This window comes from Oreochromis niloticus, linkage group LG7 (genome assembly GCF_001858045.2).
Source record: "Oreochromis niloticus isolate F11D_XX linkage group LG7, O_niloticus_UMD_NMBU, whole genome shotgun sequence".
NCBI classification, from domain to species: domain Eukaryota; kingdom Metazoa; phylum Chordata; class Actinopteri; order Cichliformes; family Cichlidae; genus Oreochromis; species Oreochromis niloticus.
The window spans coordinates 62,356,302-62,371,690 of record NC_031972.2 but is presented as its reverse complement, the minus strand read 5'-3'; the positions used below and the strand labels follow the sequence as shown (position 1 = coordinate 62,371,690).

The 15,389-nt window shown below is 41.0% G+C and overlaps 1 protein-coding gene across 3 annotated transcripts in view; it reads left to right on the top strand.

The window, feature by feature from the left end:
- Positions 1-15,389, top strand: part of si:dkey-246g23.2 (PQ-loop repeat-containing protein 1) — a 54,691-nt gene that overhangs the window by 22,928 nt on the left and 16,374 nt on the right. Inside the window, exons 4-5 of one of the 3 annotated variants that reach the window (XM_025909333.1) lie at positions 8,295-8,511; positions 12,049-13,498. In XM_025909333.1, the coding sequence (XP_025765118.1) occupies positions 8,295-8,511; positions 12,049-12,154 (323 nt within the window). In that variant the 3' untranslated portion in view covers positions 12,155-13,498. Of the gene's footprint in view, positions 1-7,161; positions 7,715-8,294; positions 8,512-12,048; positions 13,499-15,389 lie in introns of those variants that run through there. The other 2 variants (XM_005471141.4, XM_025909332.1) reach the window with 2 other exon arrangements.

Here is a 15,389-nt window from a genome sequence, read left to right as displayed (position 1 = left end):
AAGCTCTTAAAATTACTCTTTTATGTTGCTGTGAGTTATTAATGCTAATAGAGCTCATTAGTTAGTCCTCATCTCAGCCAAAAGGTTAAAGAGAACACACACACACACACACACACACACACACACACACACATACATGGAGTGTAAAAACAATCACTAGTGGAAAAATCAGTCATGGATCACAGCAAGGTCAAAGCCTCCCACCTTCAGAAAAGTGCTACTGCAGCAAAAATGCAGTTGACAAATGACTGTTTGCTAAAAACCACAAAGAAAAGACTTTTAGCTCCTTATTTTAGCCAGTAGCCAAAAAGACTGTAAATAAAAGGTAACATCTGGATCTTTGTAAGATTACACTGTAGAATAAATCATTTAAATGGTAATAGTAACATCATGGTATATTGCATTAACTGTTTATTCATTTTTAGGAAATATTTTTATTAAATCCCTTTAGTGAAAGCTCCAGTTGTATCACATCTTAATTTTTAATGTAATACCTGCTGTGGTGGTGAGCAGAGGCAAAATGAAAAAAACAAAAGGTAATTGTCCAAAAAGGTATCACCTGCGATCCAACCTCCTTATGAAGAAAGTTGGTCTTTCAGCTTCCTGGACTGTTAGCACTGGCTGCTAACATTAGCATTGCTAATCTCTGTTGTACAAAGAAAAAGTCTGACCTTTGTTCTTTGACCCTTCACCCCGGAGTACAACTTGTATTATCTTTTGCACACACTCACATCCACACACAGGAACAGCTGCTTGGTGGTGGATTTGGAAACTGAAAAGTCCAACACAGTCCCATCAGACGTTAAGTGCTCTTTAACCTTCCAGGTCTAGTGATGCCTGATTTGAGAATGTACCACGTAATAGTGTGGGGGGTTCATTGATTGTTGGTGGGTATGTTTTGCACCCTTCATGCTTAAGGCAGCACCCTCACCTAACACAAAGGTAGAGATGTGGACTCTTAATTTTATGGCCATGCGGTCACATGTGGTAAGTCAGCTGTTGTTCTTATGTTGCTTTATTTCAGGAAGAATCGTCAGTTTGTTCCACTCGGTTTAGATATTCCACTATGACCGATTTCCATGAGGGAATAGATTCAGTTTTCTGAAACCAGTTGCTTAATGCCAGTGTTCACATTTTGACGACAGCTTGGAGGCAATGATATTCCAGCCCATAGATTTGATTGGCTATCATTAGCCATCTTATGGCTTTCCCTGGACTGATTGCTTTTCCAGCCAAGTAATCTCAGGTTCAAGTAAGAGTGCCAGATGATTCTCTCAACCCAGTGAAATGGAGAGATTCAAAAGTGTGAACCCAAGTGACTCTCTTACCTTTCAGCCTTTCAGCTTATAGCACCTTTTTAAAAACATTTTCCTTCATAAAGCCTCTGTTAAAAGGCTCACAACGCCTTAGCCTTAGGCATTCAGGCAAGCCACTGTAAACTACCGACTGCTGAATGCATTACTTGGATGTTTTTGCATGAATGACTTTGATAATACGCAGAACATTATGCAAATTTGTGTGGCTGTTCTTTCTGTGAGTAGATATTTATAAAAAGATGCACACAGGCTTTTTTGCTTTGCCAGATGTGGCCATGCGGGGATGAGAGACTTTACCGCTGTGCTTCGTGGGATTATAGAACAAATTATTTTATTAATGTGCTGGACATAAAAGATTAAAATAGAAGACATACTTACAGTAAATTGGGCACTGAAGCAACAGATAGAAAACCGTATAAAATGTAAAGTGAAAAGATGCTGCAACAGAAAACAAATTGAAATTAAAACAAAACATAAAATATACCCCAAAGCCCTCGGGCAAACAGACACGGATGCTAATGGAAATTAAAACGAATGCATTAATTGCAGTGGACACTGAGAATTCCCTCCGTGATGTACGATGATGAGATTTAACCTCTTTTCCTTTAAAGGACCAGCCTGAAGCACTCTGTTAAGTAATCGTGCTTTCCCCTAATGAAAGCGACCTTAATGGCATTTTCACAACTTACGCTGCTTCGTTGTTTATTATATTTATCATAATTTAATTTCAGTTTGTAAGGTTTCGTTGTTGTTGTGAGGTTTTAAGACATGTGTCTCACATTTTTTACGTGTCCCACATAGTCGGAGCAAAAACATGTTTACTTGGAAAACGTCAATTAAGGACCCATCCTAAAGGGTCGAATGTTTTCTGTTTTGAATGACTGAGCACGGATAGTAACGTTCTTCAGAAAATCACCTAATATTTCACAGAAATTGCCACTTTTATTACCACAGATAACTCTTGTAATGCATAGCTAGTTCAGAGAGTCCATTCTCCAAACAGTTGCCCACTCTTCTGTACTATTGCATCTCAGAACTGTTCTTCACTAAGAAGAGTTTCAAGTGTGTTAAAAAAAGGAAGGTGAAATGAAGCTGTTGATGTGGATGAGGGTCCATATGAAACATTACTGGTAATATCTGGAGTCATTTCAAATTATGGTGATCGCTGCTTCCTTTTTATATTCTGCTTTTTATTACTTTTTTTGACTGTGAATTGTTCTGTGCTCAAGTTAAAATGAATTTTAAATAGATTTTATAATCTGTGATCTTCATCTCAGTTAGTGTGACTGTTACTCGACTCAATAAATACAGTAAAAGTTTGACAACAGGCTGTTGTGCAGCGAAGTTCATCCATTGTGAGCAAAATTTAAACAAGTTCAAGACAGTAATCTACTGGGAAGGCAGTTTATTTATTTACTTATGTTTGTAGGTGTGTGTGTGTGTGTGTGTGAGAGAGAGAGAGAAAGAGAGAGACCCAGTGTGTTTTACATTCTCACTATATCCTAATGAGTGGACATTTGCATTATTCAGAGAGCTGGCAGAGCACTGGCCCCTTTACTGTCTCTCTTCCCTCAGTCCTGTTCAGTTGGTGAACCGAGCTGCGTTTTAGCTGGGAAAACAAGACCCCCCCGCCCCCACCCCTGCGCCCCCTTTATGTGGTTTTTCAGTCTGTTGGAGAGAGAGCGAGCGTTCCAACGGTTCAGTGATTTTCTGCCCATCCAAATGATTGCAGAGCTCCTGCAGCGCCCCCATTAAAACCTATCAAGGAGGCGTGTCTGTTCCTCGTGCTGTCAGTTTTCTGTGGAGCTGTGTTGAAGAGGCAAAACCAGGCTGCAGCTCAGTCCATAGATTCTGACATGGCCGCCGACCACAGCGTCTGGATTGGATTAGCATACGGTGAGGAAGTTAGTTGCTCGCATTGCCTGCGTTATCTAAACAGTTTTTACCCATTACAGCGATCTCAAAAGTCCATCCCATCCAACACGTCCCACAAGAAGTCACATCCATCCGCAGATTAGGCCAGCGAGCCGAGCGGCGAACAAGACAGCCTACAACAGATGTCAAACAGCAACTTTCACACATCTTAAAATACACAGAGCAGACTCCACAGAGCTAAGTCGTTGTACACGCAGACTGACAGTGCTGAGTCGGCACATCTCAAAGCTCTCTAGCTGTCAGTGTCGATTCTCATCTCTGTCTCTGCTCTTGGTTCCACGCTGCTCGCTCTCTCTCTCTCTCTCTCTGCTAAGCCTGATGGGAAATTAGTTTAGCCTCTCTGTTTTATATCTCGGGACTACTTTCCCTTTGACTCAGGCACCTTCTCCAGTTCTCTATCCATGCTTCCATCTCTAATCATCTTTTCCAGCCTCAGTGCAGCCTGCATCAAACAGCCATTGAAATAATGTCTGGAGTTCTACCCTGTAGCTCCTCCTGCTGAGACACATCCTCCCAGAATAACGTCGCACACAGGTATCGACATGTTTGGGGCTGCTTCCTTGGTCCTTTTCGTCATTGAATTGTCTTATCTCCATTGACCTTTGTGTAAACAAAGACTCTGTGTCAAGGAAGAGTGCCTCCTCACCTCCCGGCACTTCGGCGTCTCTGGGGTGTTTGAAGTGTGCCTCTGGTCTTGACGCACACCAGACAAGGAGGGAGCTCTTTGAGAAAGGCGGTCACTTGCCTTTCCCGATGAAAGGATTCCAATATCGTGAGGGAAAAGGTGAAGTGGTCAGAGAACGGTGCAGGAGGATAATAGAAGTGACTCCATAAAAGACGTCGTCTTCTCTCTTGGTTGTACTTTTTAAAGGCTTTACAAAAGAGAGAGGGGGGTGCAGGGATAAAGAAGGGGAAGTCGGCGTGTTGCTTAATGTATGAAAATAGATTGCAGCTCTCAGGAAGAGAACAAGAGAAGAACATTTTTTGGCATCTTGGTGTGTGTCTGCTGCAGATAAGCAGAAGAAAGGTTAAGCTGAGCTCAAAAATTGAAAATGTAACGTGTGAGAGGCTCAGAAAGGAGTGCCGCACACAGAGAAGTGAGAGTGATTTTCACTACTCTCACTGGTGCTGATGTCAGCGTCTCAATACTTCAGCACCTTGGCCTCATTCTTAAAGAAATGAAGCAGCGTTTAATTTCGTGATAAAGGCCAAACTTCCTGGCACTTCAGCCTCCCTCTGCCAAACGCCGGTGGCTGCGGTAGCTCAAGTCAGCTCTGTTTATTCGTGTGGAGCGTTGAAACACAGCACAAAATCAGACAACAGTCCAAAGAAATTAAGCTATTAAGAAGTAATTAAAACAACAAATTAACCCAGTTAAAACAATTAAGACGCTATTTGCCAATCAACAGGGGTCTTTAATATTGTAAATAACAGATAAGCTTGAAACTGGGACTAATCTGAAAGTAAAAGGAGGTTTTTCAGGTGAGGGGGAAGACCCCGTTGGAAGAGGAAGGCTGTTCCAAGTTTCAGTCCGGCTGTAACTCCAGCTTCTTGCAGCCCATAACAGATTGCAGATAGTTCACTTTGGGCGTAATAGTAACCTGAGTCACCTTCTCAAGGTCATTAAAGAAAGGAACAGTTTACGTCAATCTTAGCCTGAAGTCTGTGACAGCAGATTTGACCTGCAGGTCTAATTTATTTCTTACATGTGGTTTTCAGCATGATGCCAAACTTTATCAAGTTGCACTTCCTGGTTTATTTTCAGGTTGACAAAGTTTTGTGAGAGCAAAGCGCACTGAAGATATTACACAGTTTTCAGTGGTGGGCTTCAGCTTTAGGTACATCTGACTGATTCATTATTAAAGTGGTCTTACTTAACATATTATAGAAGCAAGGGCGCACGTGGAGTAAATACAGATCCAATCACCAAAGTGTTGAAAAGACTTAAAAGCCTGATTAGACTTCAACCCATTTAGAGAAGTCCTTCAGATGAAAATCGGACAGTTAATTAATGTTTTATAGGTGCAAATCACGACAGCAGTCGCCTCAAGGCGTTTTGTATTGTAAGTTAAAGACCCAACGATAATACAAGACCCTGATCTCAGTGCTGCATCCTGTAAGGTCCAAAAAAACATCACATATGCTATTATTATATTATTATATTGGATTAGTCTTCTTTAGGAGAGGATGGACTGTTTACTTGTTCACTCCCAACTTGATTTATTGATTTAAAAAGGGATATTTTAGTCTTAGTTAAAGCTAACAGGGAAATGGGCCTGCTGGCGTTCTTAAAGATATTATTGACAGATTTAATGGTGTCAATTATAACGATCTGCTTGGCATTTAGAAATTCTATTTCATCTGGATATCGGCTTTGATGGTTGAGGTAGAGGAACTCACGAACAGTTTGTTAAAAACTTTCTAGTTTCTGTTCATCTCATAGTTTGTGATGAAAGACACAAGTCTGTCCAGAGAGGCGATATTTGTCCCGTCGCATGTGTGTAAGAAAGCTGAGAAGCATATGCGTGTCAGCTATGGGTGTTTGTTGGTCATTTTTGTTTGTTTGCCGCAAACATGCAATGCAGCACTTGTTGCAACACGTCTCATTCTGTGTGTCCCAAGACACCGCAGCAGATGCAGCTTACCGGAGTGAAATGAAAAATGTCCCAGTCAGGTGTTTGACGCATGTGCGTGCTTATTCTGTGCGACCACACGTATGTATCACGTGTGCTGTTAGAAATAGAAAAGTCCCTGTTCAGATGGAGGAGCGCTTAAAGCTGGAAACATTTCTCTCTGAGCGACACAGAAACATTGACTCCTGTATCTTTGTCACCGCCGCCAAGAAAAGCAAGAGTCGTGCAAAACCGTCGTCAGGGTGCGATCAGAAAGTTCTGCGATTCCACACATAAAAATCCAGCTTCCAGCATTTTGGTTCTCATTAGCTCAGTTCCTGGAAGTCCCATTCTGACCACTCATGCATCTGCAATGTGTGCTGAATTTCATTTTGGGAATGAGGACATTCAGCAAATGTGGCATGTGTGGAAGATGGTGAGGAAGGTAGTGATGGTCCAGCCAAACCCACAAACACCAAACAGTTCAGCTTGTCTGAAAGGAGCCACTGCAGTGTGAAGTGTTTCCACTGAATGTGAGATGGAAACACGTCAGGATGAGATTTTTAATAAACTATGAAAAAATAAAAGCCACTAATAGACTTGTGTTGTTTAATATTTCAGAAAAAAGTTATCATATAACTTTTGTACATGTGTATACATTTGACTCCACTTGTACTGCCTGATTAAGGACACAGTAAGAGTACAAATATCAGCTTATTGTAGTAACAGAAACATGCTGTGTTTGAATTGTAACAATAAGTTTGTCAGTCAGCATGTTTCATCTATTCATCTGACACAAGTAAAGAAAATGCAATTTAATACCTTTAATAAGTTTCTAATGAATGTTGTGAGTCTGCGATCGTTTCTTTCCTTATGGGATTACTGTCTCTAATTGTTTTGCTTCGATCTTTTTAGCTGGAATCAGGACTGATGTCTGTTGATCTTCCTGAGATTTCTTCCATTGTTTTCTCTTATTTGATTTGATAGTGTAGGGCTGGAGTGTGTCTGCTGGGATGTTTGCATATGTAAATGAAACTGAATTGAAATGATTCATTTTTAATTTAGCTGACAGCAAACTAAATTATTAATTCCACCTTAAATCTTAGTCTGGATTAATTAGTTCTTAAAAGATGAATTGATTAATTTGGAATGAAATTGACAAAAAATAGATCCTCCTTCTTCTTTTGTGTCATTTTGAATGTAATATCTGTATTTTACCGTCTTGGTTGAACCAAAATGCAGTTTGAAGACATCTGTGTTTCTGACGTTTTCTTAATGATTGTTTTCTGTTCATCAAGTGGATCACAGTAGACACCAGGATAGACCACAGACGCATCATTCAAACCATGCAAGTAAAACACATCAGCTGACACAGAAACGTCAGTTTGTGAGTCCAAAATCACCTGCATCTCACCTGCTGCTGACTTTTGACTGTGTTGAATTTGTGCGTGCAAATGTTCGTACAAGTAGACACGCCCCTATTTTTGCTCATGAAAATGGAGCGTGTGTACTTGGATGTCTGAAAAGTATCTGCCTCAGGTGGAGAGGTCAGGTGCTTCACAGCACGCGGCGTGCTCCAGTCTCCACACTAACTAATGCGCTCTTATTTAGCCATCAATCCCCTCTAGCTGATGTCAGCCGGTTTTCCACGGCTCCATGGTCATACATACGCAATGAGAGATTGTCCATCATCTCATATAATGGTCCACTGATAAGATAGCTGATGGTTGATGGGAATTCAGCTGTAGTGAGCCTAATGTTCCTGCTCATGAGATTTCCTTCTGAAGCATGTGGAGGAGTCGCTGTTACACAAACGGATAGATCACAGTGTGACTGTTCTCGTGTTTGTTCAGTTTTACTTCACAGTCACACTGACTCACTTTTTCTTTAATGTTTCTGCAAGCTAACAAAAGCTGTGGTCCGAATTGTAACGGCACACATGATAAATACGCTTGTGTCAGTGAAAAGGTTTAAAGGTAATAAACTTAAATGTATAGCTCAGCCTTGCTAAAGGCCAATTTATTCCAAAGTAATAGAAATGTTAAAGCTTTTGAGCATCTCATTTTTCTTTGTTCCCTTCACATATGCATGTGCTCAGTATTGATTTTAGAGTGCCATCTTTGCAGAATTCTATGCATCCTGTAATGAAATGTCCTCATTTGTCCTCCGTTTTTGCACCTGTCTCAATCACTCGTCTTTTCCCATCCTCACATAGCGTAAGCATATGGTTACCCTTCAGCAGCCACACACGCACTTACATATATCTCTGTTTCATCATCTCTGCTTTCTGTTCTGTTTCTGACTCTTTTTCGTAATCTTTCATTTTCTCTGTTCTCCTCTCGTCACCCGTTTCTTTCATATTTGACTAGAGTCCAAAAACCATCGATTACCAGTGAATGTTTTTGTCTGCGTTTGTATCTCCCGATTATAGACCTGAACTTGCATTACTTCTGGAAGTGGAGCGCCTTTGAGGACTACCTCCTCTTCTGCTTCGGCTTCACCGTCGTGTGTGCAGTCATCACCCTGCTGCTGCTGGACTCCGCGGTGTTTGTGGAGACTTTGGGTTCGCTGGCCGTGATGTTCGAGGCCATGCTGGGCATCCCGCAGCTGCTGCAAAACTTCCATAATCGCTCCACAAAAGGCATGAGGTACAGTGTGCTCCAAGGTCAAACAGAGCTCTGCAGAGGCACAGTCTACTGACTTCACACTTGTCAGGGAGTCTCAAGCAGTGATTTATATTCCCATGAACAAATTATGCTAATAAGGTCATTTATAGCTACTGAAGTCTCCATGAAAAGAAAATAGAGAGTCACATGCATCTTAATTTCACTAATGAAATCATTTTTTTAAACATTTGGAATTCTTTTAAGACAATAAATATAACAAAATTGGTTCCATTTTATTTTCTTTAACAATTAAAAGCCAAACAGAAATATTCAAAACCTACAAATGGAAAAATTATTATTATTATTTTTTTCTTACTAGTCTTAGGACTGTGAACTACTTACTAACAGTATGTGTCAGCACAAAACTGTCTCATGGCATTAAAAGGTTAATGTCAGCATCATGTTTGTGATGTATTTTTGTAGTTGGACTTATCGTATTTGCTTTTGTAGGAGTTTCACTGTTTGATCAGATCATGCAAATGTGCTTTATTTTGATTTGCAGCACGCAAGTTTGTAAAAATTGTCCTGAATTTAGGGTAAAAAGAAAAGAAAGAAGAAGCGTGTGTTATTTTGTGTCCCACTTGGTTGTGATAGTTGCTGCTTAGGAGTGTTAATTTACTTGGAATGAGAGGAGAGGCTGTCAAAACAAGTGTGTAATCAGCACTGGTGGATCGCTCAAAGGTGTGAGGATCGTGCCCAAGCTCTGGCTGTGTGTTGTAGCTCTTCACCCTGCATTTTTAGAGCCGTGCACGACATATTTCCAGTCTTCAAGAACACTAGTATTTGTATTGTATTGTACTAGTATTTGGATGAAAACAGAGCAGATCTTAACTAAACTGACTGTCTGAGCTGAGGCAAAGCAGAGTCCTGATACGAGATGTTTAGCAGAATGCGTCTGCTTTTTACAGAGAACTGTTGCCACAACCTACCAGACCGCACACTGTCTGCGTTAAATTTGAATGGAAGATTATCAAAAACTTATTGTCATTCAGCTGCCTCTCATTGATCTGAGTCACCATGCTGTCCACAGTTCCAGCACTTACACTGTGTTATTTTGGTTAGTGGGCTACTTGCACCCTCTTCAACTTGCTGATTTTGGGATCTGCTAATTTACGGTGCTCCCGGTAGAATGCTGGCATTATTTAAATGGACTGAGTCTTTGTAAATTAGCATATTGTTAGTAGATCATCTGCAGAACTTTTTACTCCCATCAGAGCATTTTTGTGATTGCAACCTCACTTAATTTACTCCACTAATGAAATCTGGTCCTAGTGTCCTACAACATCTGCAGAGCTGCACACTACAGCTCCTGATTAGTATAAGTTTCAGTGAAAGATCGAAGATCTGTTTAACATATATACTCGGTTCCACTTGCACTTGTGCTGCAATCAGCTGATTTCCGTTTGTGTGCCAGAGGCTGAAAATAGTGTCACAGTCTACAGCGTGGACCGGGACGTCACTTTGATTCTTATTGCACAAAAGGATGAGAGCACGAAGTCGCATCAAGGATAGAAACAACTGCGTTATGCTGCTAACACGACTTTGGCTCTGTGCAAACACATGTACGGAAAACATGCTAATGCTAAGCTAGCCAAGACTGAGTGTCTGCTGATCCCAGCTCAGCAGCCAGACCCTGAACTTCAACAAGGGCAGACGAGCTCTCAGGCTCCAGCCTCTGTTTCTAGAATCACCGTGATGATCGTGTCAAACTCTCACTGTGCTGGTTTTTATCTTTGCTTTGTGGTGTCAGCTTTGTCTTCATACCTAAATACTAAGAGAAAGATCATATGTGTGTCGTTAGGGATTTGTGTTGTGCATCTGTAGCTTAAAGGTTTATATTGTTAAATGGTAATTTTGAGACAATGTGTTCAGGTCGTTTTATGGAGAAATGGGAAAGTAATGAAATGAGATTCGTGATGAATTACTTTCTGTATTTGATATGTTGCCTAGCGATGGTGGAGACTCTCAAAGTGGAGCCAGTGAGAACCAATCAGATTGATTGTCTGCTGATTGTCTGTTATCCTGTTTTCCTTCTCTCACCCCAACCGGTCGCAGATGGCCCCGCCCCTCCCTGAGCCTGGTTCTGCCGGAGGTTTCTTCCTGTTAAAAGGGAGTTTTTCCTTCCCACTGTCGCCAAAGTGCTTGCTGATAGGGGGTCATATGATTGTTGGGTTTTTCTCTCTGTGTATCATTGTAGGGTCTACTTTACAATATAAAGCACCTTGAGGCGACTGTTGTTGTGATTTGGTGCTGTATAAATAAAATTGAATTGAATTGAATTGAATAAGTAATATTGATAATGGAACTGGAATCTCTAAATTCTATCAATTCACATCCCTAACAATGAAGAATTTAAAAATCTAATGTTGCTCTAATATTTAAAGTATATTGCAAGTAAAGTGGATTCAACTTTAGCATTAGTTTCTGTCAGATATCTAAAATGTCACAGATAAAGCTAGCCTAGATGCTTTTAGTATGTGACCAGAGCAAATGCAGGTTTTCTCCAAAAGACTAAAACTAAATCAGTCTCGTGCCAAAATCGAATGTCTGTTTAAAGACAGGAAACACCAAAATATGAGTGACAGTTATTACTATTAGCATTAACATTACCACCAATGAACAGGAGTCGACAGATCCCTTACAAGATATAGTATAGAATTATTTTTAAAAGCGACATTTAAAAGGGATCCCTTAGGTTTGGGTCACCCCCACTTAAAATTCAAGGTTTCAAGGTCACCTTGAATGAGAAGAGAAAGCAGAAGGTGGAAACGGGAGGCACACAAAACCCTCAGCTTACATTATGAATGCTTTCTCAGTGAAGATTGTGTCAGAGTGCGTTAAGGTCAGTGAGCATGCTTATTAGCCTCTCAGGTAAATGACTGTGAGATCAATTACACTCCTAATGGCGCAGAATCTCATGCTAATTATGATCATTATTTCCTTATTATGTCTGTCGTCAGTGTAAAATCTGTGTGTTTAATAATATGCATTTATAAAAAATACTTTAAATCTCTAGGAAACAAAACCTCTTTTCATTAGGTTTTCAGGAAGTTACTGAAGTTGGTTAACATTCATACCAGGGGAGCGTGGTGAAGGAAGAAGAGCTAAAATTAGGAAATTACAGTGACGTCAGCTGGAAGTAGCAACTCTCCTCAGCACGTTTGTTTTCCTGTAGTCGAGATTCCTTTTTGTAAAAATGCACAATGGATATATAAAAAGTGTGTGTGTGTGTGTGTGTGTGTGTGTGTATATATATACATATATAAAACGTGTGTACGTGTGTGTGTGTGTGTGCAGATTGTTAGCTATAGCAGTAGACTTATAACTAATATTTTGATCCATATGAATTTTCTATAAAAATTAATATTTCAAATAGCACGAACTGATTGGTTTTGCTGCGTAAATATTTGCATTATATTTTGCAAGATATGACTCAAACATGAAGAATTATGGAGCTATTTTTAGTGTGTTTTGAGGTGAGAGGGGACCCGTGTTATACTGTGAATGATTTCCTTTTAGAGACGTTTGCTTTGACTGCACTGAGCATCGGGGTGACCGGTGTGTACTGCATATCTTTATATCTTCAGTATGTGCCCACTTCCACTTCCATCCATGCTTTCTGTAACTACCTGCACATATTGTGTTACACCGATTGCATTTTTATCTTCGAGTTGCTGTTTTATGATTTACTGTTCTCTCACAGTTATTTACCATTTGACATGTCCTCAGGATCTAGGCTGGAACCTGAACATCACACAAAGATTGGCTACACAAAAGGTCCTTGAAGTTGGGAACATCAAATCCTTAAACTCAGATACGTGAAAGTCGCCAAAAATAAAAAAAAGGAAGTCAGCTGTGTTTGTGTAGGAGGCATGAGTTAATCATAGAGTAATACTGCACAGTATTGGATGACTCATTCCAGAAGATTATGCATTATCAACAGGAATATTTCATAATTTCAGTATAGATATTGGTGGCTTTATGGCACAAATGTTGCTGATGGTTGGAAACAGCACAGACGATCCCTCGCGATGCATACGTGAGGATTTTCCTATTTCTAGATATTAAACATTGTTTTCCACACGACAGCGTGGCACACAATCAACACTTGCTCTAATGCTATCCCAGGTGTAACAGTAGCTTGTTTTTGTGCACTCACATTCCCCTGAGCCCTATTACCGAGGTGTGATGCTGAGTGTATGGATCTGTTTCATGAAGGACTACTCACCTTTTCCAGTTCACCCAAATAATCACTTTCCAAGAGATGCATGGAAAAGTCAAGTAAAGGATGTGAAAGAAGCATGGAGGATATTTGACTGCACTTTGTTTAATATGTTTCATTTGTGCATATGTGTGCACACTCATTCTACTACTAATACTGGGAAAATTAAAGAGGTGACAGTTCAGTGATGAAAAAATCCAACAAAAAGCAGAAGACTGGATGAGCCTGACTGATGTGATTGGCAAGGAAAATTAAGTGTAGGTTTGAAAAAGTATTAATCCACAGGGTTAATGTCATTAGCAAAATCTAATTAGTGTCAGGTATCAAGAGACAAGGTGGAAGCTCCAAATCAATGAGGATGAACTGAAAGCATGGGTTAGAGACACTTATTAAAAAGAGGAGAAACGTGAGAGGAATTGATGATTAGTAAAAAGAAATCCATGTTGTACTTCATGGTGTCCCCCGAGAAACATTCATGTGAGGTCAAAAAACCAAATGAAATGAAATTGTTTTTGCTTTCGTCGTCTTCTCCTTTTCTTCCTCCTTTTCCTTTCGACTGGTCCCTTTAAGAGTTGCCACATTGAATCATTTGCCTCCATCTCGTCCTGTCCTTAGTGTTGTCTACTGTCACACCAACGATCGTGGCTCAAGAGTTGGGAGTTCGCCTTGTAATCGGAAGGTTGCCGGTTCGAGCCCCGGCTCGGACAGTCTCGGTCGTTGTGTCCTTGGGCAAGACACTTCACCCGTTGCCTGCTGGTGGTGGTCAGAGGGCCCGGTGGCGCCAGTGTCCGGCAGCCTCGCCTCTGTCAGTGCGCCCCAGGGTGGCTGTGGCTACAATGTAGCTGCCATCACCAGTGTGTGAATGTGTGCGTGAATGGGTGGATGACTGGATATGTAAAGCGCTTTGGGGTCCTTAGGGACTAGTAAAGCGCTATATAAATACAGGCCATTTATCATTTACCTCTGCACGTCCTCCTTCAATACATCCATGAGTCTTCTCTTCTTCTGCCTGGTAGCTCCATCTTCAGCATCCTTTGCCCATCATATACACCGTCCCTCCTCCGCACGTGTCCCAACCATCTCATCTCACCTCTCTAACTTTGTCTCCAAATTGCTCAACCTGAGCTGTCACTCTGATGTACTAATTATTAATCAGGCTGGTGACCGTCTACGTATCATCAACTCTGTAACTGCTAGCTCCGTGCTCTGTCTTTTTGTCAGTTCCACCGTCTCCCAAACCATACCTCACAGCAGGTCTCACTAGCATCTTCTAATCCCTTCCTTTCACTCTTGCTGCTGTCCTTCTATCACAAATCACCTCTGACACCCACTCCACCCTACCTGCACCCGTGTCTTCACCTCTCTTGACTGCTGCCTATTTCTTTGTGGTAATGTCAGGTTGACCCTCAAGTGTTTAAACTCATCTACCTTCACCACCTCCACTCCTTGCACATGTATTCTGTCCTTTCATTCCTATTTTCTCCAGAGCATACCTCTACCTCTCCAGGCTCTCTTCCACCTGCTCCCTACTCTCAGTACAGATCACAGTGTCCTCCGCAAACATCAACATCATCCATGGAGCCTCGTGGCTGACCTCATCTGTTTATGTGTCCATCAGCACTGCTAAACCTATGAGAGCCATTTTTCATTCTTGGATCTATATAATGTCAGAGAGAGGGGATTCCCAATGTAGTCAGGCACATAGCTTTGGATGTGCTGACAGCCAAGCAGGTGATATCCTACATGTCACTTGAATTATGGCCTCAGTGAACGTCTGTTCTCAGTAGCTTCAAGCTCTCTTCATGCAGTAAAGGTAGTCATATTGTATTATTGTGTCATAACAAGCAACACAGACTGCAGTACATACTAGTATCTAATGTTTCAGTGCTTGGCTACGTTTTGATTGACAAGTTGCTGCTGTATGTGTGTACATAGTGTGCAGATCCACTTTGTGTTTGTACAGTTTCAAAAAACCAAGACGGCAACAGCCAAATGCCAAACCAACGGCTTCAAACTAATAAGCGGCTACGACTGTCATTCATACACAGGTATGAAAGCAATCTTAAATATTTAATGAATTCACCTTTTTGCATCTTTCAAATAAGTAGAAACTGCATAATCATCAGATTATGTGCTGCTTTCTTGCTGTTTAGTAAACACTGACTATATAATGTTCTCAGGTTCACATCTGATGGTGTTTGGTTGTTGAATGAAGCCTTCATTACTCAGGTGGATGCTGCAGCCGATGCTGGAGTTGCTATTTGTTTATGTAAACAATGTGTGTGTGTGTGTGTGTGTGTGTGTGATTGCTCAGCTGCCTGGGGAGTGTGTCTGTTTTTTTCTTTCGTCTCATTAAAGTTGATCTCTTTGCTTCCTGTCCCATTCTCCTTTGCTCGCTCTGCACCAAAGCTTCCAACCTTCACAATGTCACTCTGTGACAGTAAAGGGAACGCTGACGCTGGCCGTGTGTCTCTCTCACTGACAGTAAAGTATGCAGACAAATACAGCGCTGGGCTTTCCTCTACTCTTTTTCTCTCTTGGTTAAATTTACCATTCTTCATTGTCATGAATTTAAGAACAGAACTACCTTAAAGACTAACCTATTATATAATACATACATAACGATCTGTCCCTTACT